The 19,306-nt window shown below is 37.4% G+C and overlaps 5 protein-coding genes across 5 annotated transcripts; 3 read left to right on the top strand and 2 right to left on the bottom strand.

Annotated features, from left to right (window-relative positions):
* Positions 1-2,071: 2,071 nt before the first annotated feature.
* LOC148934078 (uncharacterized) lies at positions 2,072-3,697 on the bottom strand. Its single transcript, XM_089062175.1, has 2 exons — positions 3,032-3,697; positions 2,072-2,260 (listed from the first exon to the last, which is right to left on the bottom strand). The coding sequence occupies exons 1-2, from the start codon at positions 3,695-3,697 to the stop codon at positions 2,072-2,074; spliced, it is 855 nt and encodes a 284-aa protein (XP_088918301.1).
* Positions 3,698-6,443: 2,746 nt separating this feature from the next.
* LOC125218001 (uncharacterized) lies at positions 6,444-7,598 on the top strand. Its single transcript, XM_048119592.1, has 2 exons — positions 6,444-7,049; positions 7,127-7,598. The coding sequence occupies exons 1-2, from the start codon at positions 6,585-6,587 to the stop codon at positions 7,454-7,456; spliced, it is 795 nt and encodes a 264-aa protein (XP_047975549.1). The 5' UTR covers positions 6,444-6,584; the 3' UTR covers positions 7,457-7,598.
* A 784-nt stretch (positions 7,599-8,382) lies between these two features.
* Positions 8,383-9,568, top strand: LOC125218612 (ARM repeat superfamily protein). The gene has a single exon (XM_048120316.2). The coding sequence runs from the start codon at positions 8,525-8,527 to the stop codon at positions 9,416-9,418; it is 894 nt and encodes a 297-aa protein (XP_047976273.1). The 5' UTR covers positions 8,383-8,524; the 3' UTR covers positions 9,419-9,568.
* An 885-nt stretch (positions 9,569-10,453) lies between these two features.
* Positions 10,454-13,469, bottom strand: LOC125222711 (uncharacterized). The gene is made up of 6 exons (XM_048125475.2): positions 13,194-13,469; positions 12,351-12,404; positions 12,123-12,238; positions 11,896-12,038; positions 11,653-11,734; positions 10,454-10,922 (listed from the first exon to the last, which is right to left on the bottom strand). Exons 2-6 carry the CDS (start codon positions 12,385-12,387, stop codon positions 10,806-10,808), a joined length of 495 nt encoding a protein of 164 aa, XP_047981432.1. The 5' UTR covers positions 12,388-12,404; positions 13,194-13,469; the 3' UTR covers positions 10,454-10,805.
* A 72-nt stretch (positions 13,470-13,541) lies between these two features.
* On the top strand, positions 13,542-15,655 carry LOC125222710 (Thioredoxin z). The gene is made up of 4 exons (XM_048125474.2): positions 13,542-13,832; positions 14,145-14,267; positions 15,096-15,176; positions 15,325-15,655. The coding sequence occupies exons 1-4, from the start codon at positions 13,623-13,625 to the stop codon at positions 15,439-15,441; spliced, it is 531 nt and encodes a 176-aa protein (XP_047981431.1). The 5' UTR covers positions 13,542-13,622; the 3' UTR covers positions 15,442-15,655.
* The last annotated feature ends 3,651 nt before the right edge of the window (positions 15,656-19,306 follow it).

The following is a 19,306-nucleotide window of genomic DNA, read 5'->3' as shown; positions in this document are numbered from 1 at the left end:
AAATACTCTGATATTTCTTCCAATTCTTTTGGTCAGTACTCTTTAAATGAAACCCTAGTCTGTGTTTACTTCTTTGGAGTCGGTTTCGGGAAGCAGCCGCCGCATTTATTGTACCCTAGGAGGGCGGACTGTTACAGCAACGCTGTCTCGATGCCGTCTCGTCTCGTCGAGACGAGACCGAGATCGCAACGAGGCAGCGTTGCGGATGCTCTAACAAATAATGTAGAGCTGGCAATTTTAATTCTTTCAGAATTCTTAGAGCATTTACAGAGTGCACATAGAAGGGGCCAGGGGGAAGGGCCACAACAGGTGGTGGAACGGCGTGTCGCCTGTCGCAACGCATCGGGTAGGCGACGACGGCGCGCAATGGAAGGGGTGACCCGCTTGGCTACGGGATGGGGTGGGGTGGTTTTGGGAGTGGGTGGGGGAGTGGTTTATGTGTATTGTGGAAGAAACTACTCTCTGTTTGAAGAAGAAATATTGAAGAAATAATTGTATGAAATTCAAGTTGAAGTGAGTGCAGGCGGTAATAATGTTAAAATTAGATTTCATGTAGCTGTAATGTGGACTACATAAATTTAGGAAAATATGTTTTTAATGAGAATATCAGGTTAACCCATTTTTTTATATGAATATAAATTAGAAGATAAGTTTTTAATTTTAAAAAAAAATTAATCTTTTAATATTTTGGTGTTTTAATTTTCTTTTTAATTAATAAATAAATTTAGCATTATATATTTCCGTAGTTCAATTATACAATTAAAACAGTTACAGTTGTAAATTAATGTAAGATATGCGGGGAGGGACATGACGAGAGGTGCCCTATTGCAAGAGTTGTGGCATGATGCAAAAAGTGGGGAAAGTGATGATGTATTATAAAATTGTGGCGTGGTAGGAGTTGTGGTGTATGGATGCTCTTAGGTCCTTCTTAGTATATGAAATGAAATGAAATGAAATGAACATGGATGTAATTGATTGAAAGTGGAATCAAATAAAGAAATGAATGGAATGCCCCAAAGCGGACGAGGCTGGGTGCTCGGAAATGGTCTAAGTTGTTGAATAGGAGGATAACTATGACTATATCCCTTGGTAAATTTACCAAAGACGAAAATTATTCAGACGAGATTCGACATTTTTGAACCATGAAACACATGATTTCCACCGCAATTTGTCATCCTTTGCGGGAAATAAAAGAGAGAGAGAATAACAATCGAAAGAATAGATGAGAGAGATCGAGAGGAAGAGGGAGAAGTCGCCGCTGTGGAAAGAATGATGGAGAAGAAGATTGTTCTAATTCTTACCGAAATGGGCTAAATAATTTGGCCTACTCTAAAAAGTGATGAGTTAAAATAAATTATTGATTAGTGAAGAGTAATTATAATTATAATGTTCATTTTATTAATGATAATTTCATTATATTTTTATTTAACTTTTTTTGTAAAATTATTGATAAACATCAATAACATTAGTTTTAAAATATTTAAAGAAACTTTAAAAACAAATATTTAAGTTAGAAAATAAACTATTTAAAGTAAATATTTTATTTAAAAATAATTATTTAAATATTATATATTTATTATTATTTTGTATTGTGACGACCCCACGAGTTTCAATTCCTGCGTCCGCCATTGATCACAGTGGGACCTTCGGGTCAATCATATTGGGACCTACGGGTCAAATCACAGTGGGACCGTCGGGTCAAATCATATTGGCATATTGGAAATCCTGGACAGATACCAGGCTTAATTTGTCACAGAATAATAAACTGAACATAGAGGCATATGCATATGGATCTGAAATTGTTTATGATATTTGACGCCAATTATCTGTGCGGGTTTAGAATATTTGTAATTAAGCATAGTAAATGATGGATTTTGTATTTATAGTATTTTGGATGGTGAAATGATTTATATGTGTTTTCTTTACTTTAATATGTGTTTGTTTATTATAAATATATATGTCGGGGGGTTGGGGTGTGACAGAGGTAGAGGAATGTATAAGTGCGGCAGAGATGTTTTCTGGTGAGGGTGTAGAAGGAGATTATATGCCAAGCTGAGAGTGCCATGAGCTGCTAGCATTGCTCCATGGTTGAATTCAGAGAGTTTGCTGATATTGTTGAAGAAGTATTTCCTGCAACATTGGAGGAACTTTTATCACCATAATTAGCAAGATTATCTTCCACGAAATTCACAGATTTTGGCTGCAAAGAGTCCTTGTAAGGAGGTTTCCCTCTTCCACGGCCAAAACTAGGTGAAAAACCCTGTAGGACATAGCATCTATCAATTGTGTGATTATTTTTTGCCACAATGTGTACACAATCTCCCCCTGCCAAAAGATGAAGAAGTAGCATTTTCAGCAAATGATTGTTCACTAGATGAGTGAGAAGGAGAGCCAAAACCATGATCCATGTTTCTCTGCCTCTCTTCTTTGGATAGAGATGACAATTAGGGGTGAGCAAAATAACCGAAAACCGAATATCCGAACCGAACCAAACCAAAATTTTGAAATTCGGTTCGGTTTTTTTGGTTTTTCGGTTTGATTCGGTTTTAAAAATACAAAAATTTCGGTTTTTTGGTTCGGTTCGGTTTGGGCGAAAAAAAACCGGAAAAACCGAAAAACCGAATTATATTTTAAATATATTATTATATAATTTTTATCCTATTAATTTAGTATATTATATCATACATATAATAGTATATTATATCATATATATAATATATATTCTTCTAATATATTTTTATATAATAAATATTATATATATTATATTAATTTTATGTTATATATATATATATATATATTCTATTAGTATATATAAAATAAAATAAATTATATATATTAAAATATACTATTTTTTTTCGGGTTTTCGGTTTTGTTTTGAAATTTTGGTTTTTTCGGTTTGGTTCGGTTTTTTAAGTTCGGTTTTCGATTTTTTGATTTTTCGGTTCGGTTCGATTTCAATTTTAGCATAAATTCAGTTTTTCGGGTTCGGTTCGGTTTGGGCGAAAAACCGAACCGAAACCCGAATGCACACCCCTAATGACAATGGTATCATTGACAGAATGTTAGATCTGACTTGAGAGAATGAAGGATTAAGGCCAATGAGGAATTGCATCGTGCAATCTTCCTCCTGTGAAGCTTGCCACCTCCGTGCGCTACTGCATCGACAAGTAGAGCAAGTGCACCAAGAGATCGGTTGAAAATGCTTGAACTTATCCCAAACAATTCTCAGATTCGTGAAATAAGTGCTAACATCATCCAGACCTTGACAGGGACTCAAGATTTTCTGTCGAAGTTGATATGAGCGTGCCGAATCTGATTGAGCAAAGCGAACGTGCAGATCTGACCAAATTTCATAAGCGTTATCCAAATACATCACGCTGGAGCATATTTGCAGTGAGATCGAGTTGTGAAGCCATGATACAACCATACTATTGCATCTAATCCACGCCGGATATAGAAGATGATCTTCATTTGGACGGAGCAGCTTACCATTGACTAATGGCAACTTGTTTTTGGCCAATAATGCAGTAGTGACCGATCTACTCCATACAATGTATTTTGAACCGGTGAGAACTTGAGATACGAGCTGCAAGCTCGGGCTATCACTTGGATGAAGGTAGTACGGACTTGAATTGTCCTCCAAATTCACGTAGCCGCCGTTGTCGTTAGCATTACCAGCGTTGCCGCGAGGAGCCATCATTGAATCAAAATAGAGGAGATCAAAAAATCAAAGGTGAAAGCGAAAGCAATTGTTGTTCACTGATACCATAAGAAATATATAAGATGAACATAGAAGAAAAACAACTCTCAATATTGAGATAAAACTGGAGAAAAATATCTCTTATTCATATATTCAATACAATGAATTACAAAGGAAGGCAAACTACTTATTTATACTCCAAATACAACACGCAGCACACATGTGCACGGGTGCATGGAGAGCATGGGTGTGATCACATACGATCAAAACCCTTATAACTACCTATAACTACCAACTAACTTGCCAGCTCATTCCAACGTCTTCCTTCTTATTCATCATGCGGCTCACTTCACTTCATGCAGCTCATTTTCCCTTTATTCTCATTTGCATCTATATATTTCAATACTGCTCGTGTTATCATCTACAATTTTCAGAGCATGGTGTTGCAATTGGAAAAACCATGCCTAATCTGCGCTATCTCGAACTTTATGTAGATCAGATGGAATGTTTAAGCTATCTCGATGGCATCCCTGACCTCAAAAGTGTTTAAGCTTCGACACTATTCCGGGTTTATATGCTTGAAGGGCTCTAGGGATTAAGATGTTGTGAGCAAATAAAAGATCTAAGGACTAAGGATCCATTTTGACTCTTCGACTCTTCTTACTCTATAAATTACTAGTACTACTATATATGGATTTATCATATCTGCATTTTGGCTTCTTTTATGTGTGCGATTTTGAACTTCTTCGATTGTTTGCTAAATCTCTATTTTCGGATTTGGCTTCACAATTATGTTCGATATCACCAAACAAGAGCGCTAAATAGCTATTATACCTAAACGTGTATGGATTGATGGATATATAAAACCATAAATTGCTAGGGCCATGGGTAACTTAATAGGCCCTAATTTTACTATGTGAAAATTGCTCTCGAGATTCTCAAAAGATTGGCTGAACATATGAGAGAAATGAGGCCAACCTATATAAAAACTTAAGTTTCTAAATCATGTCCTACTTTTTTGGATGTCTCACTTCATGAGTCCCGGTTGGAATATTCCATAAATGGTATTAGATCTCACATTCCATTAACTTTTTTTCAATCATATTTTATTATAAAACTAATGAAGTATAAAAAAAGTAGGACACACATTCCACTATTTTTTTCACCAACTTTTCTTTACATTTCTTAAAATTCGTGTCAAACTCAATTAAGACTCTCCTAAAGTGGGACGGAAGGAGTAATACAAAGGAATATAATACTATCGAATTTTAACTTAACTTCTAATTTAAATGAAAATGATTGCAAATAAATAAAATCTCTTAGAAGAGATAAAATTTGACTCAAACAAAATAAAATTTGACTCAAATAAAATAATAAAAATCAAATAAAAAAATAAAAAACAACCAAATGAACTTACTTCTATTTCATTAACTTAATTAATTAAATCATGAATTAGGATGAAACAATGAATTTTTAAAGCTATGGTACAAGCAATAAAGTTATTGTATTTGTAGTACAAGTAATAAATTAGACGTTTCATGGAGTACTAAAGAAAACCAGCCATATACAAAATGCGTAGTCCTATCTTTATTCTAGAACCATTATTAATCAGCCTTTTATTATAATACAGGAATATGAAGTGGGAAAATAAGGGTGGTGTAAATAATGGCCGTAATCTCTCACATTGGTGAAAGGTCAGCTGGAAAAAGGCAGTAAGATGAAAAGTGGTGACAACCCCACGTGAATTGGGCACCACCACCGTTGATGGATGGGTGGATGTCTTATTTGGCTTCATATCAACGCTAACTGCCAAAACTCACTAAAACACCACAATTCAACGCAATCAAAATTCGAGGGAGTGGGTGCTAAAGTTGGTTTACGATCATATTACTTCATTTGATTACCTAAACTTCCCCTCCCAATCCCCTTCTTCACTTTCAACAATACCACATCTCATCACTTGCATTATTTATGCGAGTGGCGTGAGACACGCTAAATGACATGCATCGGGGTGCCATCACATTGATTCTTGGCCTTATTTTGTCATCAAGTGATTGAAAATTGTGTTGTAGATGCTCTAATTATTCTTTTGAATTTTCATCACCTAATGTTCTTTCGACATCTGTTTGCTAGGGAATCCAATACTTCTTGGTCGTGCCATTTTCTTTAATTACAATTTGAGATTATTGAATATGCATATTAATCTTATACAAATGTTTACATCTTAACAAGTAGAGAGACATCCCTTTGCGTCCCTTATTTTATTTATTTGGAATTAGATTCTTGAGTTGTTCTTTGTATTATAAAGAAATTGGTCCAATTGAGCTATGAGCTTATGTTCCTTTTTTTAGTTGCATTGACTTATGTCCAATTGAGCTATAATAACACGTTAGAATGATTAGAAGATAGAATTCAATCGAATCAGAATAAAGCCAGAGAACTACTTGTAACATTACGAATATCAAATTAGAAATGAAAATCTTAATAATCAATAATCATTTTGTATTCCTAAAACATGAAAATCAAATTCAAATCAACTTCTTAGCATGGCATATTGGCATGCCCTCCTTGGCCACCCACATACTAGCATATTAATGATGCAATTACTGTAAATTTAATCTATATATAAAGTCATAATTTGTTATGCGAATAATTGAATCATCATGATGGAATAATAGAACGAGGAAGATGAATGACCTAATAAAAACACAAATATAAGATGAGTCTCTAGTCATTCACCCTACTTTATTTTTTTCTTTCCAAATTGTATAAAGTCCTTTTGTCACTCTTAACTCAGCCACAAAATGCTTTTAGCCTCAAATTGTAGATGCTAGCAGAGAAATAACTAAACCAATTTAGCCTCAACCAATTATGAAAAGGGGAGATGGAGAAAGATGATAATAAACACCAACAATTAGAAAACCCACCACCATCTCTCCTCTCACCCAATCAAAACCCTAACACAAATGTTGCTGCGGATCGGCTGAAGAGGGACGAGTGGAGCGAAGGCGCGGTGTCGTGCCTGCTCGAAGCGTACGAGGCCAAATGGACGCTCCGCAATCGAGCCAAGCTCAAGGGCCAGGACTGGGAGGAAATCGCCAAGCACGTCTCGGCGCGCGCCGCCGCCTCCAAATCCGCCAAGACGCAGACGCAGTGCAAGAACAAGATCGAATCCATGAAGAAGAGGTACCGATCGGAGTCCGCCGCCGCCTCCTCCTGGCCGCTCTATCCTCGCCTCGATCTTCTCCTCCGCGGAAATGGAGTTTCCGCCCCTAACCCTCCCCCTGTTGCGGTGGAGGAGATTGGAGTAAATTCACCTAATTCCAACGGCGGTGGTGCGGTGGGTAAGGTAAATTGTGCCGATTAGCTCTTGTTAGGGTTTAATCAGAGTTGAAATTGGTTGATTGATTAAAAGGATTGATGCAGGAGGAGGAAGGAGAGGGCGCCAACAACAATGAAGAGAAGGCGATTGATGAGAGCGACAGCAGCACACCAGCAATTGATGTGGAGAAGGAGAAGGGGAAGGTGAAGAGGAAGCGAGGGAGGGAGGGGTGCTGGGAGAGCGTGCGGTGGTTGGCGGAGATGGTGGTGCGGTGGGAGCAGTCGCGGATGGAGACGATGAGAGAGATAGAGAGAATTAGAGCAGAAGCAGAGGCAAAGAGAGGGGAATTGGATCTTAAACGGACTGAAATCATCGCAAATACTCAGCTGCAAATCGCTAAGCTTTTTGCTAGAGGATCATCATCCATCCAATAATCGCATCTTCATCTTCATCTTCAAGTTATATCTGTGTTGACACAAACAAAAACACTCGTAATCAATGATTATAATAATAGGAAAATATGTATTCGCACGTTTACAATACGATTGTGATTTAGTACTACTTGCATTGGAAGAATTTATCTGTGTGATTGCGATGCGATTAATATGCAGATTAATTAGAGTTTGATCGGATCAATTACTTGATTATTACCTACAAATTCAACCAAATTAAAGGCCATCGATTTTATTGGCCAAACTCTACCAACTACGACTAATGTATCAATATCAGTAATTTAGGACTAGTTGTGGGCTCGTGGCCATGTAATTTTCTGTAGCTATTATTAAATTGTTGAAATAGACGATATTGCGTCTTTGTTTAATGACCATATCATAATACATACCTAAGCGTGACATATCTATTCCACGCTACTACTGGATGATCTTTAACCATTTTCTATCCATGTATTTTTTTTCACATTAACTTCTTTACGTTATTTATGAGTTCAATCTTATGGAGTATGAACACAAGAAGATAACAATAAATTTACTAGAAGAGTCGTAGCAATTTGACAATTTCCAACATTTGTGTTACACTCGATGCAATTCTCTCCTAAGCCGTTGATCGACCGAGTTAAAAGTTGCCAATTCTTAATCTTCTCAAACTCAACTTTGTCGTGCCACGAAGATTTAAATTTTTCTTGAAAATTTTTGAATTATTTAGCTGAATAAAATAGTACGTACTAGAAAAGTCAATTTTGGTCAAAGTTGAGTATTTAATGACACAATTATCCCCAATAAAGATGGTAAATACACAGAATATTTGTCCTATAATAGATAAAATTCTCGAATCTCAATCTTGTTATCTGTACGGTTTTATAGATTTTAAAAATGGAAATATTTGAAGGTTGAATGGAAAAAGAAAAGTGAATAAAAAGAGCGCAAGTTGTGAAGATGGATTCAAGCGTGCAAAAAAGTCAGCTTATATACACCCACCGCCCCAACGAAACCAAACAATTGAGAAATAAAATTTGAATTTCCCCCAAATCACATGAATCTGTAAAGATGGACGCCGTGAAGCGCAGAGCCGTGAAAACCCTAGTGGGGAAGCTCACCTCCGTGTCGGAGCAGACCCGCACGGAGGCCATCTGCGAGCTCCGGCTCCTGTCGAAGAACGACCCCGAGACCCGCCCCCTGATCGCCGACGCCGACGCCGTCCCCCTGATCGCCGAGTCGCTCTACTCCCCGTCCCCGATCCTCCAGGAGAACGCCGCCGCGGCGCTGCTCAACCTCTCCATCTCCTCCAAGGACCACCTCATCTCGTCGCGCGGCGTCCTCGACGCGCTCTCCCACGCGCTCCGGCACCCGGCGACCCCCTCCGTGGCGCAGTGCTCGGCCGCGGCGATCTTCAGTTTGCTGAGCGTGGAGTCGTTCCGGCCGATCATCGGGCACAAGCGCGACATCATATTCGGGCTGGTGGAGATCGTGCGCGGGCAGGGCTCGGCGGCGCGGTCGATCAAGGACGCGCTGCGGGCGCTGTTCGGGGTGGCGCTGTACCCGCTCAACCGGGCGCAGATGGTGGAGCTCGGGGCGGTGCAGGCGCTGTTCTCGCTCGTGGTCAAGGACGGGAGGGTGGGGCTGGTGGAGGACGCCACGGCGGTGATCGCGCAGGTGGCGGGGTGTGAGGAGAGCTGGGAGGTGTTTCGGAAGGTGTTGGGGATTGAGATGCTGATGGATCTGCTGGACAATGCGACGGGGTCGAGCGCCCGGACCAAGGAGAATGCGGTGGCGGCGCTGCTCAATCTGGTGCACTGTGGAGGGGAGGAGGTGGCGAGGGACGTGAGGGGGAAGCTGGAGCCCAGGGTGCTTGAGGGGATTGGGGATATTGTGCAGACCGGGAGCGACAAGGGGAAGGCCAAGGCAAGCGCCTTGTTGAAGATTCTTGATGCTTCTTATTGACCCTTTTCCTCTAATTATCTTGTTTTCTAGATACTTGTTCATATCTTCTGAATTCAATTCGGATTTTGTTGTTTGTACATTCTTGTTATTTTAGATGGACTTCTTCTTGTGAGTTGAAATTTGGAAGACATGATCTTTTTCTGCGCACAATTTTACAGTTTAATAGTATCGTGTGATGATCCTATATGACTATAGATTTGACCGATTATCTTCCCAATTAGTCATTTTGATTGTATGATTATCCATTGTGATTACTGTCTCGACCCCAGCTCATAAGAGCATTTGCAATGGAGGGTTTGAGCAAGGCTCTGCTCGGAGAGTTCCGGTCGACTGAGCCATGCACTGCTGGTGAGGGTGGCACGAGGTATGGGACAGGTCTGCATCCCAGCGCAGGCACCCATTGCACAGCTCGTGCCCATCCCTATTTTTTACTGCTAGTATTAATTATAAATTCAAAATCCTATCTTCCACTTTAAAATTCTCTTCAAAATTGGATCCGAGAGATGGAAATATGCTAGCACTAGATCACTTTTCATTGTTCAATTTTTAAGATTTTGATTTTTTTGAATATTAATGATGTAGTAATTTTTTAGGAATTTGTAATTTGTATAGAAGTAATTTGATTAATTATATTGTTATGAATTTCAATTTTATAATTATTAAAATGAAAAACAGTTCATAATACAAATTAATTCATACGGTATGATCAGACGTTAATATTATTAGTGTTAGGTTATGAGGCAGAAAAATAGAGAAATGATGACACGACGAATTGAAATGACAAATTGGAGGTGGGACAAAGACATCGATTGGGAATGCCCTAATAATAGTTAGGTCACCATCAAGACAAGAAGACGATACATTTCTAGCAATATTTTGTACAAGTGTATCCCTAAGAGGATTTAAGATATGGTCATTAAGATATTATATGCACAAAACCATATCAGCAAATGATGCTTCAGTTAGCCCATCTTTTTTGTAGACAATTCATCGTAATACTTTTGAAACAATAATGAACTGAGTCTAGGCATATAATAGTATAAAAAATCAAATGCACTTGCATAGACAAACATTAAATAAAGAGGACTGAGACTCGTAACCTAACAATCTATTTAGCACCAGCTGCAGAGGCTGAAGATGCAGCTAATATTGAGAAAGTTGGCATTCCAATTTACACACAAGTTTTGATAGCATCAAAGGTCAAGTTTTCTACCTCAGCATAAGGAATCACGCGTTTGGGTTCTGTTCTTTTCTCCATGTCAGAATCCATCGAGACTTTAGACCTTTTTATACTCCCACGGCTCCAAATCCATGGGATATTTTGCTAATGCTCAGGTGGATCATCTTGTACATCCACGCCCAACGAATCTCTTGCAAGTCATTTCCATCACCACGCCTTTCTCCTCAAAAATAAAGCTAGTAGATAAGACAAGGCAGAATCAACTGTGGACAGGGCAACGATGAGCAAAGCAACAAGAACAAGAGTCAGCATTGCTGTCTTCACCTGCAGAGAATACAAATATCTCTCTTATTAATTAAGGCTACTTGAGTTCTAAGCTGCCAACACACATAAATTTGCAAAACTATAACATTTAATGAGATATCAAGGGAGAAAACTAACTTCATATTCAACTCAGATATATTTCATCGGAAACTAACTTGCTATAGTAGAAGTTCAATGAAGCAGCAAGCCAAGCCATGAGCCTCACTTCACAAACTTTAAACAAGACCAACCCAACAAAAAACAATTCAATAGAAATTGTACTTTCAGCATGTCCCCTATGTAGAATCATATGATTCATTAGTGCACTAAAAGTAGGTGTTTGATAGGTAAAGTTGAAGATTTCTTATTATATGGCTTCAGATGGAATGCATTTGGTACATGCAATGTGAAATTACCAGATCCAGATATTTGATTTCAGATAATGTATATTGGAAGGGCTTTAAATGTCTATCAAAGAAATGGTATGGCAAACTCCATCTAAACTACAGATGTATTAGAGACCTTATGAATCACTTTTTGTTGCTCAAATATGATTGGAACTATGATATTTATCACATAGTCAGAAATGTTAGCACGTCTACCACCTGTTTCATGCTATAGATCAGACAAGTCCTTATTCCTTTGATACACATTTAACATAGAGTTAACAGGAAAAGAGAAGAAACTGGCTATGGCAAACATATATTTAAAATCACTGAAAAGGATTGTGTGCCATCAAAGAGACACTAACCGTGCTCTGGAAGCTTGGCCATTCAATATATCTAAGCTGGCTTGGCTGCTCAGCTAAAAACTGAAACAAGCTCTGAGTTGCCCTAAAAAACAGAAAATAATAAAGTTAGCATACAGCAATGTACACTTCATACAAACAAGAAAAGCTTAAGTAATCCCATGTATGTTCAAAAGTTCTCCTAGTTAATTGCTTTAGCCGTACTACTTGGTTCGATTTCCACTTCCCTTCTTGTGATTACATTACCAGGTGACTGTTTTAACCATGTCTAACAAGAAAGGCTCTTTATGATAGTCATCATTGTGGTCCAGCTCGTAGTTTCTTCCTGCACATATAGTTGGTACTGGGGCAGCACAACCATGAAACCACAGCTTCTGAAGGTTTTGAAACTGAACTTGAATCAATGACAGACTATTACACAAAAACACAGTTAAAAGTAATCTTGAAACTAAGGAATGATATCCGCAGCTCACCCTCCCCCCTGCTGATGCAGTCCCATGGTGAAATTTACTAATCCTGGTTGTATTGCATTTGTGACGGTGGAGTAGCATCTTAGGATACCCAGCACCATTTTCCAGCCTTTTAATACCTAGGTATTACACATTATTCAATTTTAATGAGCTGATATTGTGGAAAAGATCAAGGATACACCAAAAATACAATTTTGCACGTTTCCACAACAAGAAAATTGAAGGTAGAACCTGAGAAATTCAGAATTGACCCAGAAATGGTCGTCATGAATCCGTGAAGCTAAACTGCAGATGAATCAAGGAAAAGAGAGTGATAAGAGCAAAGTAAAGGAACATTTAAGGAGGAAACTCTAACAAATACAACCATAAGATTCCCCAGAATGGATTCATATTGGTTGCCACTAAACAAATTGTGACTCAAATTTACACCCGGAAACGGTCTAGCATGAATATGTGAAGCTAACTGCAGATTTATCATGAAAAACTGAAGGTGGAACCTGAGAAATGTCTTCAGTCCCACCCTACAGACAAGCACATACACACATAACTTCTTACGTGTGCAGATGGAGACCTCTGAAAGCATTTAACAGCGACCGGAATAATGCAACAAACACGATATGTAATTAACAACAGCATTCTCTGTTTTTGCGCATAAATTGACAAAGTGTTTGAGCCAGAAATATGCTTAAGTGCAGTGGCTATGGCTTAAAAGATATAGACATTTTGGTTTTTGTAGGTGTGAAATTTTGCAGTTTCATCATCAATAGCGAGATAAAAAATGCAATTGCACTGTAACTAAAAGAATACTAAAATAGAGACTGAACAAGGAAAGCAAACAACAATAGTCAGCTTCCCTTTCTCTTGTTCTTATTGGACAAGCTAAGCAAACGACGAGAACAATCATATAACAACAATTCATTTCTCAATTCCACATACTTACTCACTTACTGTATACTACAAAACGGATGCAACGTACAGATTATTTTTCAGCACAATTGCGATAAGAATTTACATATATGAGAGAAATTACCAACAAAAACAAAAATTGAAAAGCAAAAAAAAAAAATTACATACATGGGAGAATTTTTATCTGGTTTCACCGGCACAGAGGAATTAACCGAGGCAGATTTCTCCGGCACTGTAAAGGCGCTGGAGGATGAGGCTAAATTGGAACTGACAACGTTTGTGGCAGAAGGCTAAGTTGTTTCGCCGGTGCTGTAAAGGATTGTTCAATCCTTCTTAATTAGGGCTTTTGGGGACTGAAAATGAGGTACACGACGAGTACCTTTTTCTTTTTTTTCAATTTTTATTAATTTATTATAAAAAGGACAAAGAAGAGCCCGCTCCACGGCCCGTAGCCCGTTATCGGGCCGCGTAATGGGCTCAAAATCTTACTGTTATCAACTCTACTATTCAGTTAAGTGGAAAACATATTTTGATTTATCCATCTTCCAAACCTCTGCACTATCTCTTTCTCTCCGGCAGACACACGATTAAGCTATAATGCAAACTTCAATTATATCATTCGGTGCTCCGCCTCCTCCTCAGCCTCCTAATTCCTCACCTTGCTCGCTGAAAACCCGGCAGCCAAACACTCTATTTTTCACCTCCACCTTCAACAACAGAGCTTCCACCTTATCAACTCAAACGCTCTCAAGAAAGCTTATCTGCAAGCCCCCTGCAGGAAAGTATCTCAGCGACGATTATCTTGTGGTATTTATCTACTCTTTTATCACTTCCAATTTAGTGCTTCTTGTTGCGAAAGATTTGATTTTTTTCAATATTTTGTTTTTGATTGTTGATTTTTCTGGAATTAGAAAAACTGGGCTGCTAGAAATAATTTGTGAATTGTCAGTATAGATTGTATTATTAGGTAGCTGTTATTACTTCTCCTAAGAATTTGGTACTATATCTGAACCACAAATTGAAGAAAAGCAAATAATGTTGTCTTAGTTAGTTGGTGAGTCTTTGTTGATTGTGATTTTGGCTTCTTGTTTTATATCATCATTGTTTTATTGATTGCAGAAAAAACTATCTGCAAAAGAAATCCAGGAGTTGGTGAAGGGAGAGAGGAATGTGCCACTGATTATTGATTTCTATGCTACATGGTGTGGACCTTGTATCTTGATGGCACAAGAACTTGAAATGGTATGCTTTGTAAAGTGCTGTCACTTGTTATTTGTTAAAGATGCTCTTTTTTTTGAGTAATTATTTGGAATGTTATGATTTCCTTCAATTATGCCAAGCCTCATTTCCTTAGCAACAAATCTACATATTTGAAAACTGGGATGAATAACTGTTGTAGGTAAGATTAGTTTGGGCATAATTGTTGCTGGCATAAAGGCTGAACAGCCTGAAAACAGAAGATTTTAACACATTACGGAGTTTCGACTTAGGGTCCATGTTTTGCTAACTAAGCCTTGAATTTCCTTTACAATGAAGCTATGGTTGTTTGCTCACCTCTGACCTAAATTATAGGCAGAAATTATCGTTAAGATGGTTTTGATGGTGCGTTACCGACACTCCAATCCACTGTCACATTATTTGATGTCCCGTCTTAAGAACTAATCCTTCAAAATAAGTTCACACTAGCATTTGATTTGCCGGTTTCCTTATGTAGTTTGTAACACTTGAGTAGCAACACAGCATAGGTTCTTGGTGTATCATCATGGTAGTGGAGAAATGATACTTTGCAGGTTTAATTGGAATAATATGTCCACTTTGGTTGACCCATTTTACCAAAGCTCAGTATGCTCCGAGCATGACTGTCTCGCCACTGCTTCCATATGGATGAATGTGGAAGTTTAGTTACACATTTTACTGTTGCACTCTTCTGCAGTTCTGCAGTGAATGTCAATCGTGCTATGTTTTCACTCATCAAGTCAGAGAATATTTTTGAGATGAAATTCTGTTGTTGTCAACATGCATAATAAATCTTTAGATCTTTCTTGACTATGAGCTCTGCTTGTGATACAGCTCGCTGTTGAGTACGAAAACAATGCAATTATAGTGAAGGTCGACACGGATGATGAATATGAATTTTCTCGTGATATGCAGGTGACGTTCTTTTCCATCTTTTTCATAGCTTATCAACACAACTATGAACTAAGGATTCATCTACCAATAACATAGCTTCATTTGCTATCGATCTTGTCTTCGTCTTGTAAGATCTCTTACCGTTCTATTTAACGTGTTGGTGTTACAGGTTAGAGGGTTGCCGACGTTGTATTTCATCAGCCCTGACCCAAAGAAAGATGCTATAAGGACAGAAGGACTCATCCCGATACAAATGATGCGCGATATACTCGATAATGAAATGTAAAAGAGTACCGTTGCAGGTCAAGCTAGGCTTCTGTTTACTCTGAAAATATAGCTTGTAGTATTATTATTGTTTCAGCGGTAGTAGATGATGGAAGAGAGACAGATTAGGCTAGATTTGCTTTTTCATTTTTCCTCTCTTGTTTTAGATGAGTGACTATTTACGACTGCTGCATAATCATTAGATTTATCAATATATAAAAGCGAGTTTTGATAAAGATATATAGCCATTTTATTTAAACAATATGCTATTTTTAATTGCAAATTCAATTAATGTGGCTATTACAAATAAAAATCATTGCATTATCTTTTCGAGTAATTGATATAAATTGGAGCCCTATTCTTATGATTGAAAATTATTTATTGATTATCTGACCTCTAAATTTTGCAATTCTTATATTGAAAGGTCGAAGCCTCAACAATCTCCTATTCCATTTTCTACAAGACAATAGACATTTGTTATTAATTTAATTTATAATAAATACTATTGCACTCACTAATTTAGACTCAAAAGAAATGATACATGTGGAAGAAATGAAAAAAAAAAAAGAAAGAAAGAAAGAGGAAGGAGAAGAAGAGGCACACAGCTGAGTGGAAGAAAACAGGGAACCGAGGATGAAGGGTAAGAGAAGGGAGGCATACAAATAATATACTTCCTGGCGGATCCAGGATTCATAAACGGAGAGCGCGAAATAGATATTAGTAGGTTGGTTTAGGGCGAAAATGGCAAAAAAAATTTATTTTCGGGGCGACGTCGGGGAAAACAGAGAGGGGGGACATGGTAATTTTACGTCCGGATAAGAGGAAATTAGTCGCACAGTGGGGGCGATCGCCCCCTCTTGCCCCCTAGATCCACCAGTGTCTGCCTCCACCCCCTAAAAATTGAATAAGTTATATTCCCTCCGTCCCATTAAATATGCAACGTTTGCTTTTCGGCACAAGATTTTATGTAGGGTTGTTTTGTGAGTTAATGAAGAGAGAGTAAAGTAAGAGAGGAGAAAAAGTAGAGAGAGTATTGTTTCCGTTTTTAGAAACGTTTCATTTTTAATGGGACAGACCAAAAAGGAAAACGTTTCATTTCTAATGGGACAGAGGGAGTATATGACACCATTAGTAAAGTAAGAGAGAGAAAAAGTAGTGGAAATAGTATTAGTGGATCGTGGTCCAGTAGTTCAAAACTTTCACTTTGTCTAATTTTGGGGGACGGCCCAAAATGAAAATTTTGTCTATTTTTTTAGGGACGAATGAAATATAAAAATACATTCTAGGGTTAAAAATAATTAATGCTACTATATTTATTTATGAGAATTATGTGTATTTATCATATTTTTTCAGAAAACGTATTTAATACGTATATGTTTTCCTGAATGAAAAATAATTTTAACGATTTTTAATTAGTAATGATTTGTAATCCTTGCAAGGATATTGGCTTTAAGTAGTTAATTGTGTTATCAATTAATTAATAGAGGAGTGTTAGGGTGCCACCATCTCTTAAAAGTAACATCATACTATCATTCCTAGCCAATCATTTGTATACGTGGACAAATAATCAGCTGTCATGTGGCAATAAAAAAAATGTTCAAGGATAAAAAAAAACGGCCAACAATATTTTGTACACTATACAACAATTTTTCTCGGACAACAATATCCAACACGCTAGACAGCAATTTATAGATTGCTGTCTAGCGTATTGAATATTATTGTGTAGCGTTTATAATATTGTTGTATATGTGGTGTCACGGTGTCACTTTAAGAGGTGTTGTCATTTTAACACAAACCTTAATTAATTAATTTTATTTGAATAAAATTACACTATACTATACGATAAAGTTCAATAAAATGATAGTAATTGGAATGACATTTTCAAATTCAAAAAGTTAAAATAAATTTATAACAAGTAAATATATAAAGAATATATTTAATGTGTATATTAAAAATGAAATATATACTAATATAAATTCTTGACATATATATCAATTTATTTATGACTTTAAATTTCGTATAATAATAGTATTGTTTATTAACTTATTTCATAAAATAATTTCAAAATATAAAATTCAGTGTGTCGTCACGGGGTTGATAAAAGCTATTAGTATTAAATAATATTTTATTAGTATAAATCATTTTGTCACAAAACCCATTAATCTCTTGTTAGAATCGTGCTAAATACTGTTTGTTGAACGTCTAGGGTTTTGATAATTCAAATTAAGGTATGAATTCGCTGCCTTAACAATAATAAATACAAGATCTTTTACAAAAATAAGATGATTTATTTCGCAGCTGCATTCTAATATCATTCCAAAACAAAAATAAATTACAATACAAAATCTTTTACAAAAAAAATAAGACGATGCATTTCGCAGCTGTAAATCTAATGTCATACCATAACAATCAATTTTTTCCTTGTACAAAATTGATCTTATTTCTCATAATCTTTCACGCGTAGGAATTTAATTTCTTGGTGGCAAAAGTTGTCTATAGTAATTTCCTAATTCAGTCCCAAACTTGAGATATAAAAACCCTCACAAACAATTCAAAAATATCAAAAAAAAAATAATAAAACAAACACCCATGGATTTCTGTGCGCTACGTCCAAAGTCTTCCAAGAAAAATGCGTTGCCTGCTCCTCCACCCGTTGAAAAACCGCCACCGGTTGCAAAGCCGGTGGCGGTTCAAAATCCGCCACAGGGAGGGGGAGGAGGAGGTCCTCCTCCGCCTTCATACGGCCAATTCTCGCCGTACATAGCGGAATTGCAGCGCATGGAAGGGTTGAGAAGCGTGGAATACTCCAACTACAGAACCTGGAAACTGAATTTCGACGATTCTCCAAATCCGCAGCAATACGGCAGCTCTGAATACCATCACTATCCAGTCGGAGATCTCAACCGCCGCCGTCAGTATCGTCAGAACCCGATGCCTCCTCCTCCTCCTCATCAGAGCTATGGCCCACCGCCACCAAACTTGGAGTATTACCATGATTCTCCTCCTCATCATCATCAGTTTGGGCCGCCGAATTCTCCCCGCTATGGCCCATCATCAAGCATGCAGTATCACCATGGCCCGGCCCAACTCGGACGGCCTCCGATGGAAAGCTACCATGGTCCGCCCCGGCCGTTCGGGCGTCCTCAACTGGATTACCACTATGCCCCGCCGCAGAATGGCTATCACCACGGCGGATATTTCAGTGATGAAAATCCCAACGGTTGCAGCATAATGTGAGGGAGTTGAGATGGAGAGTTTACTGCCTTTGCCTTTTCAATATTTTGCTGAGTTATCCATTTTTGATTTTTTTTCCCTACGTATTCTTTTTGCTTAGTAAATCTATTTTTTGCTCCAATTATTATTTATTGTACTCATGTCGTGATTTATTTTATATTGATAGCTTGAATGTCATCTATGTCAATTACGATTCACCCATTTCTATTAATCCAGGAACCATCATCATCTGTTTAAAAAAAGAATCATGAACTTTTAGTAAAGATGAAAATTTGTATAATACCGATGTCGTTTATGATTTTCAAAATAAATAGAGATATTAATTTTAACTTACTGTATGATTTGTATTGGTCAATAAAAATTTAACAGTGTCAATGGAGAAAAAATTCTAAGTTAAACCCTAAACCCTATACCACGTTAGCAATGTTATTTGGTGTGTTCCACCAATATTTCTTTACCAAATAGAAATATATTAGGCCCCACTTAGAGCTCGAGCATACATATCCAAATGGATTATAAAGGAAAAATGTGATGATTTATGGAAATTTCTATAATTCACAATTTCACATATACTACTATAACACGTACCCCGTATACAATCATATATGTATACAATATATATGCAGTATACACAATAACACAAGCTTTTTTAT

This window comes from Salvia hispanica, chromosome 1 (assembly GCF_029641045.1).
Source record: "Salvia hispanica isolate PSC_SH4W2 chromosome 1, Shi_PSC_v1, whole genome shotgun sequence".
Taxonomy (NCBI): domain Eukaryota; kingdom Viridiplantae; phylum Streptophyta; class Magnoliopsida; order Lamiales; family Lamiaceae; genus Salvia; species Salvia hispanica.
Note: the sequence above shows the minus strand (reverse complement) of the source record. Positions and strands in the feature narration are given on the sequence as shown.

What these genes read in the sequence shown, in the direction of transcription:
- LOC148934078 (XM_089062175.1), bottom strand. Translation starts at nt 3,697, where the DNA reads ATGGCTCCTCGCGGCAACGCTGGTAATGCTAACGACAACGGCGGCTAC. An exon ending in TGATACCATTGTCATTAGGG is followed by an intron (nt 2,261 to 3,031) that starts GTGTGCATTCGG and finishes TATGTCCTACAG; the next exon opens with GGTTTTTCACCTAGTTTTGG.
- LOC125218001 (XM_048119592.1), top strand. Translation starts at nt 6,585, where the DNA reads ATGGAGAAAGATGATAATAAACACCAACAATTAGAAAACCCACCACCA. An exon ending in GCGGTGGTGCGGTGGGTAAG is followed by an intron (nt 7,050 to 7,126) that starts GTAAATTGTGCC and finishes GGATTGATGCAG; the next exon opens with GAGGAGGAAGGAGAGGGCGC.
- LOC125218612 (XM_048120316.2), top strand. Translation starts at nt 8,525, where the DNA reads ATGGACGCCGTGAAGCGCAGAGCCGTGAAAACCCTAGTGGGGAAGCTC.
- LOC125222711 (XM_048125475.2), bottom strand. Translation starts at nt 12,387, where the DNA reads ATGACGACCATTTCTGGGTCAATTCTGAATTTCTCAG. An exon ending in CTGCATCAGCAGGGGGGAGG is followed by an intron (nt 12,039 to 12,122) that starts GTGAGCTGCGGA and finishes ATTCAAGTTCAG; the next exon opens with TTTCAAAACCTTCAGAAGCT. An exon ending in ATGGTTAAAACAGTCACCTG is followed by an intron (nt 11,735 to 11,895) that starts GTAATGTAATCA and finishes TCTGTTTTTTAG; the next exon opens with GGCAACTCAGAGCTTGTTTC.
- LOC125222710 (XM_048125474.2), top strand. Translation starts at nt 13,623, where the DNA reads ATGCAAACTTCAATTATATCATTCGGTGCTCCGCCTCCTCCTCAGCCT. An exon ending in TGGCACAAGAACTTGAAATG is followed by an intron (nt 14,268 to 15,095) that starts GTATGCTTTGTA and finishes CTTGTGATACAG; the next exon opens with CTCGCTGTTGAGTACGAAAA. An exon ending in AATTTTCTCGTGATATGCAG is followed by an intron (nt 15,177 to 15,324) that starts GTGACGTTCTTT and finishes TTGGTGTTACAG; the next exon opens with GTTAGAGGGTTGCCGACGTT.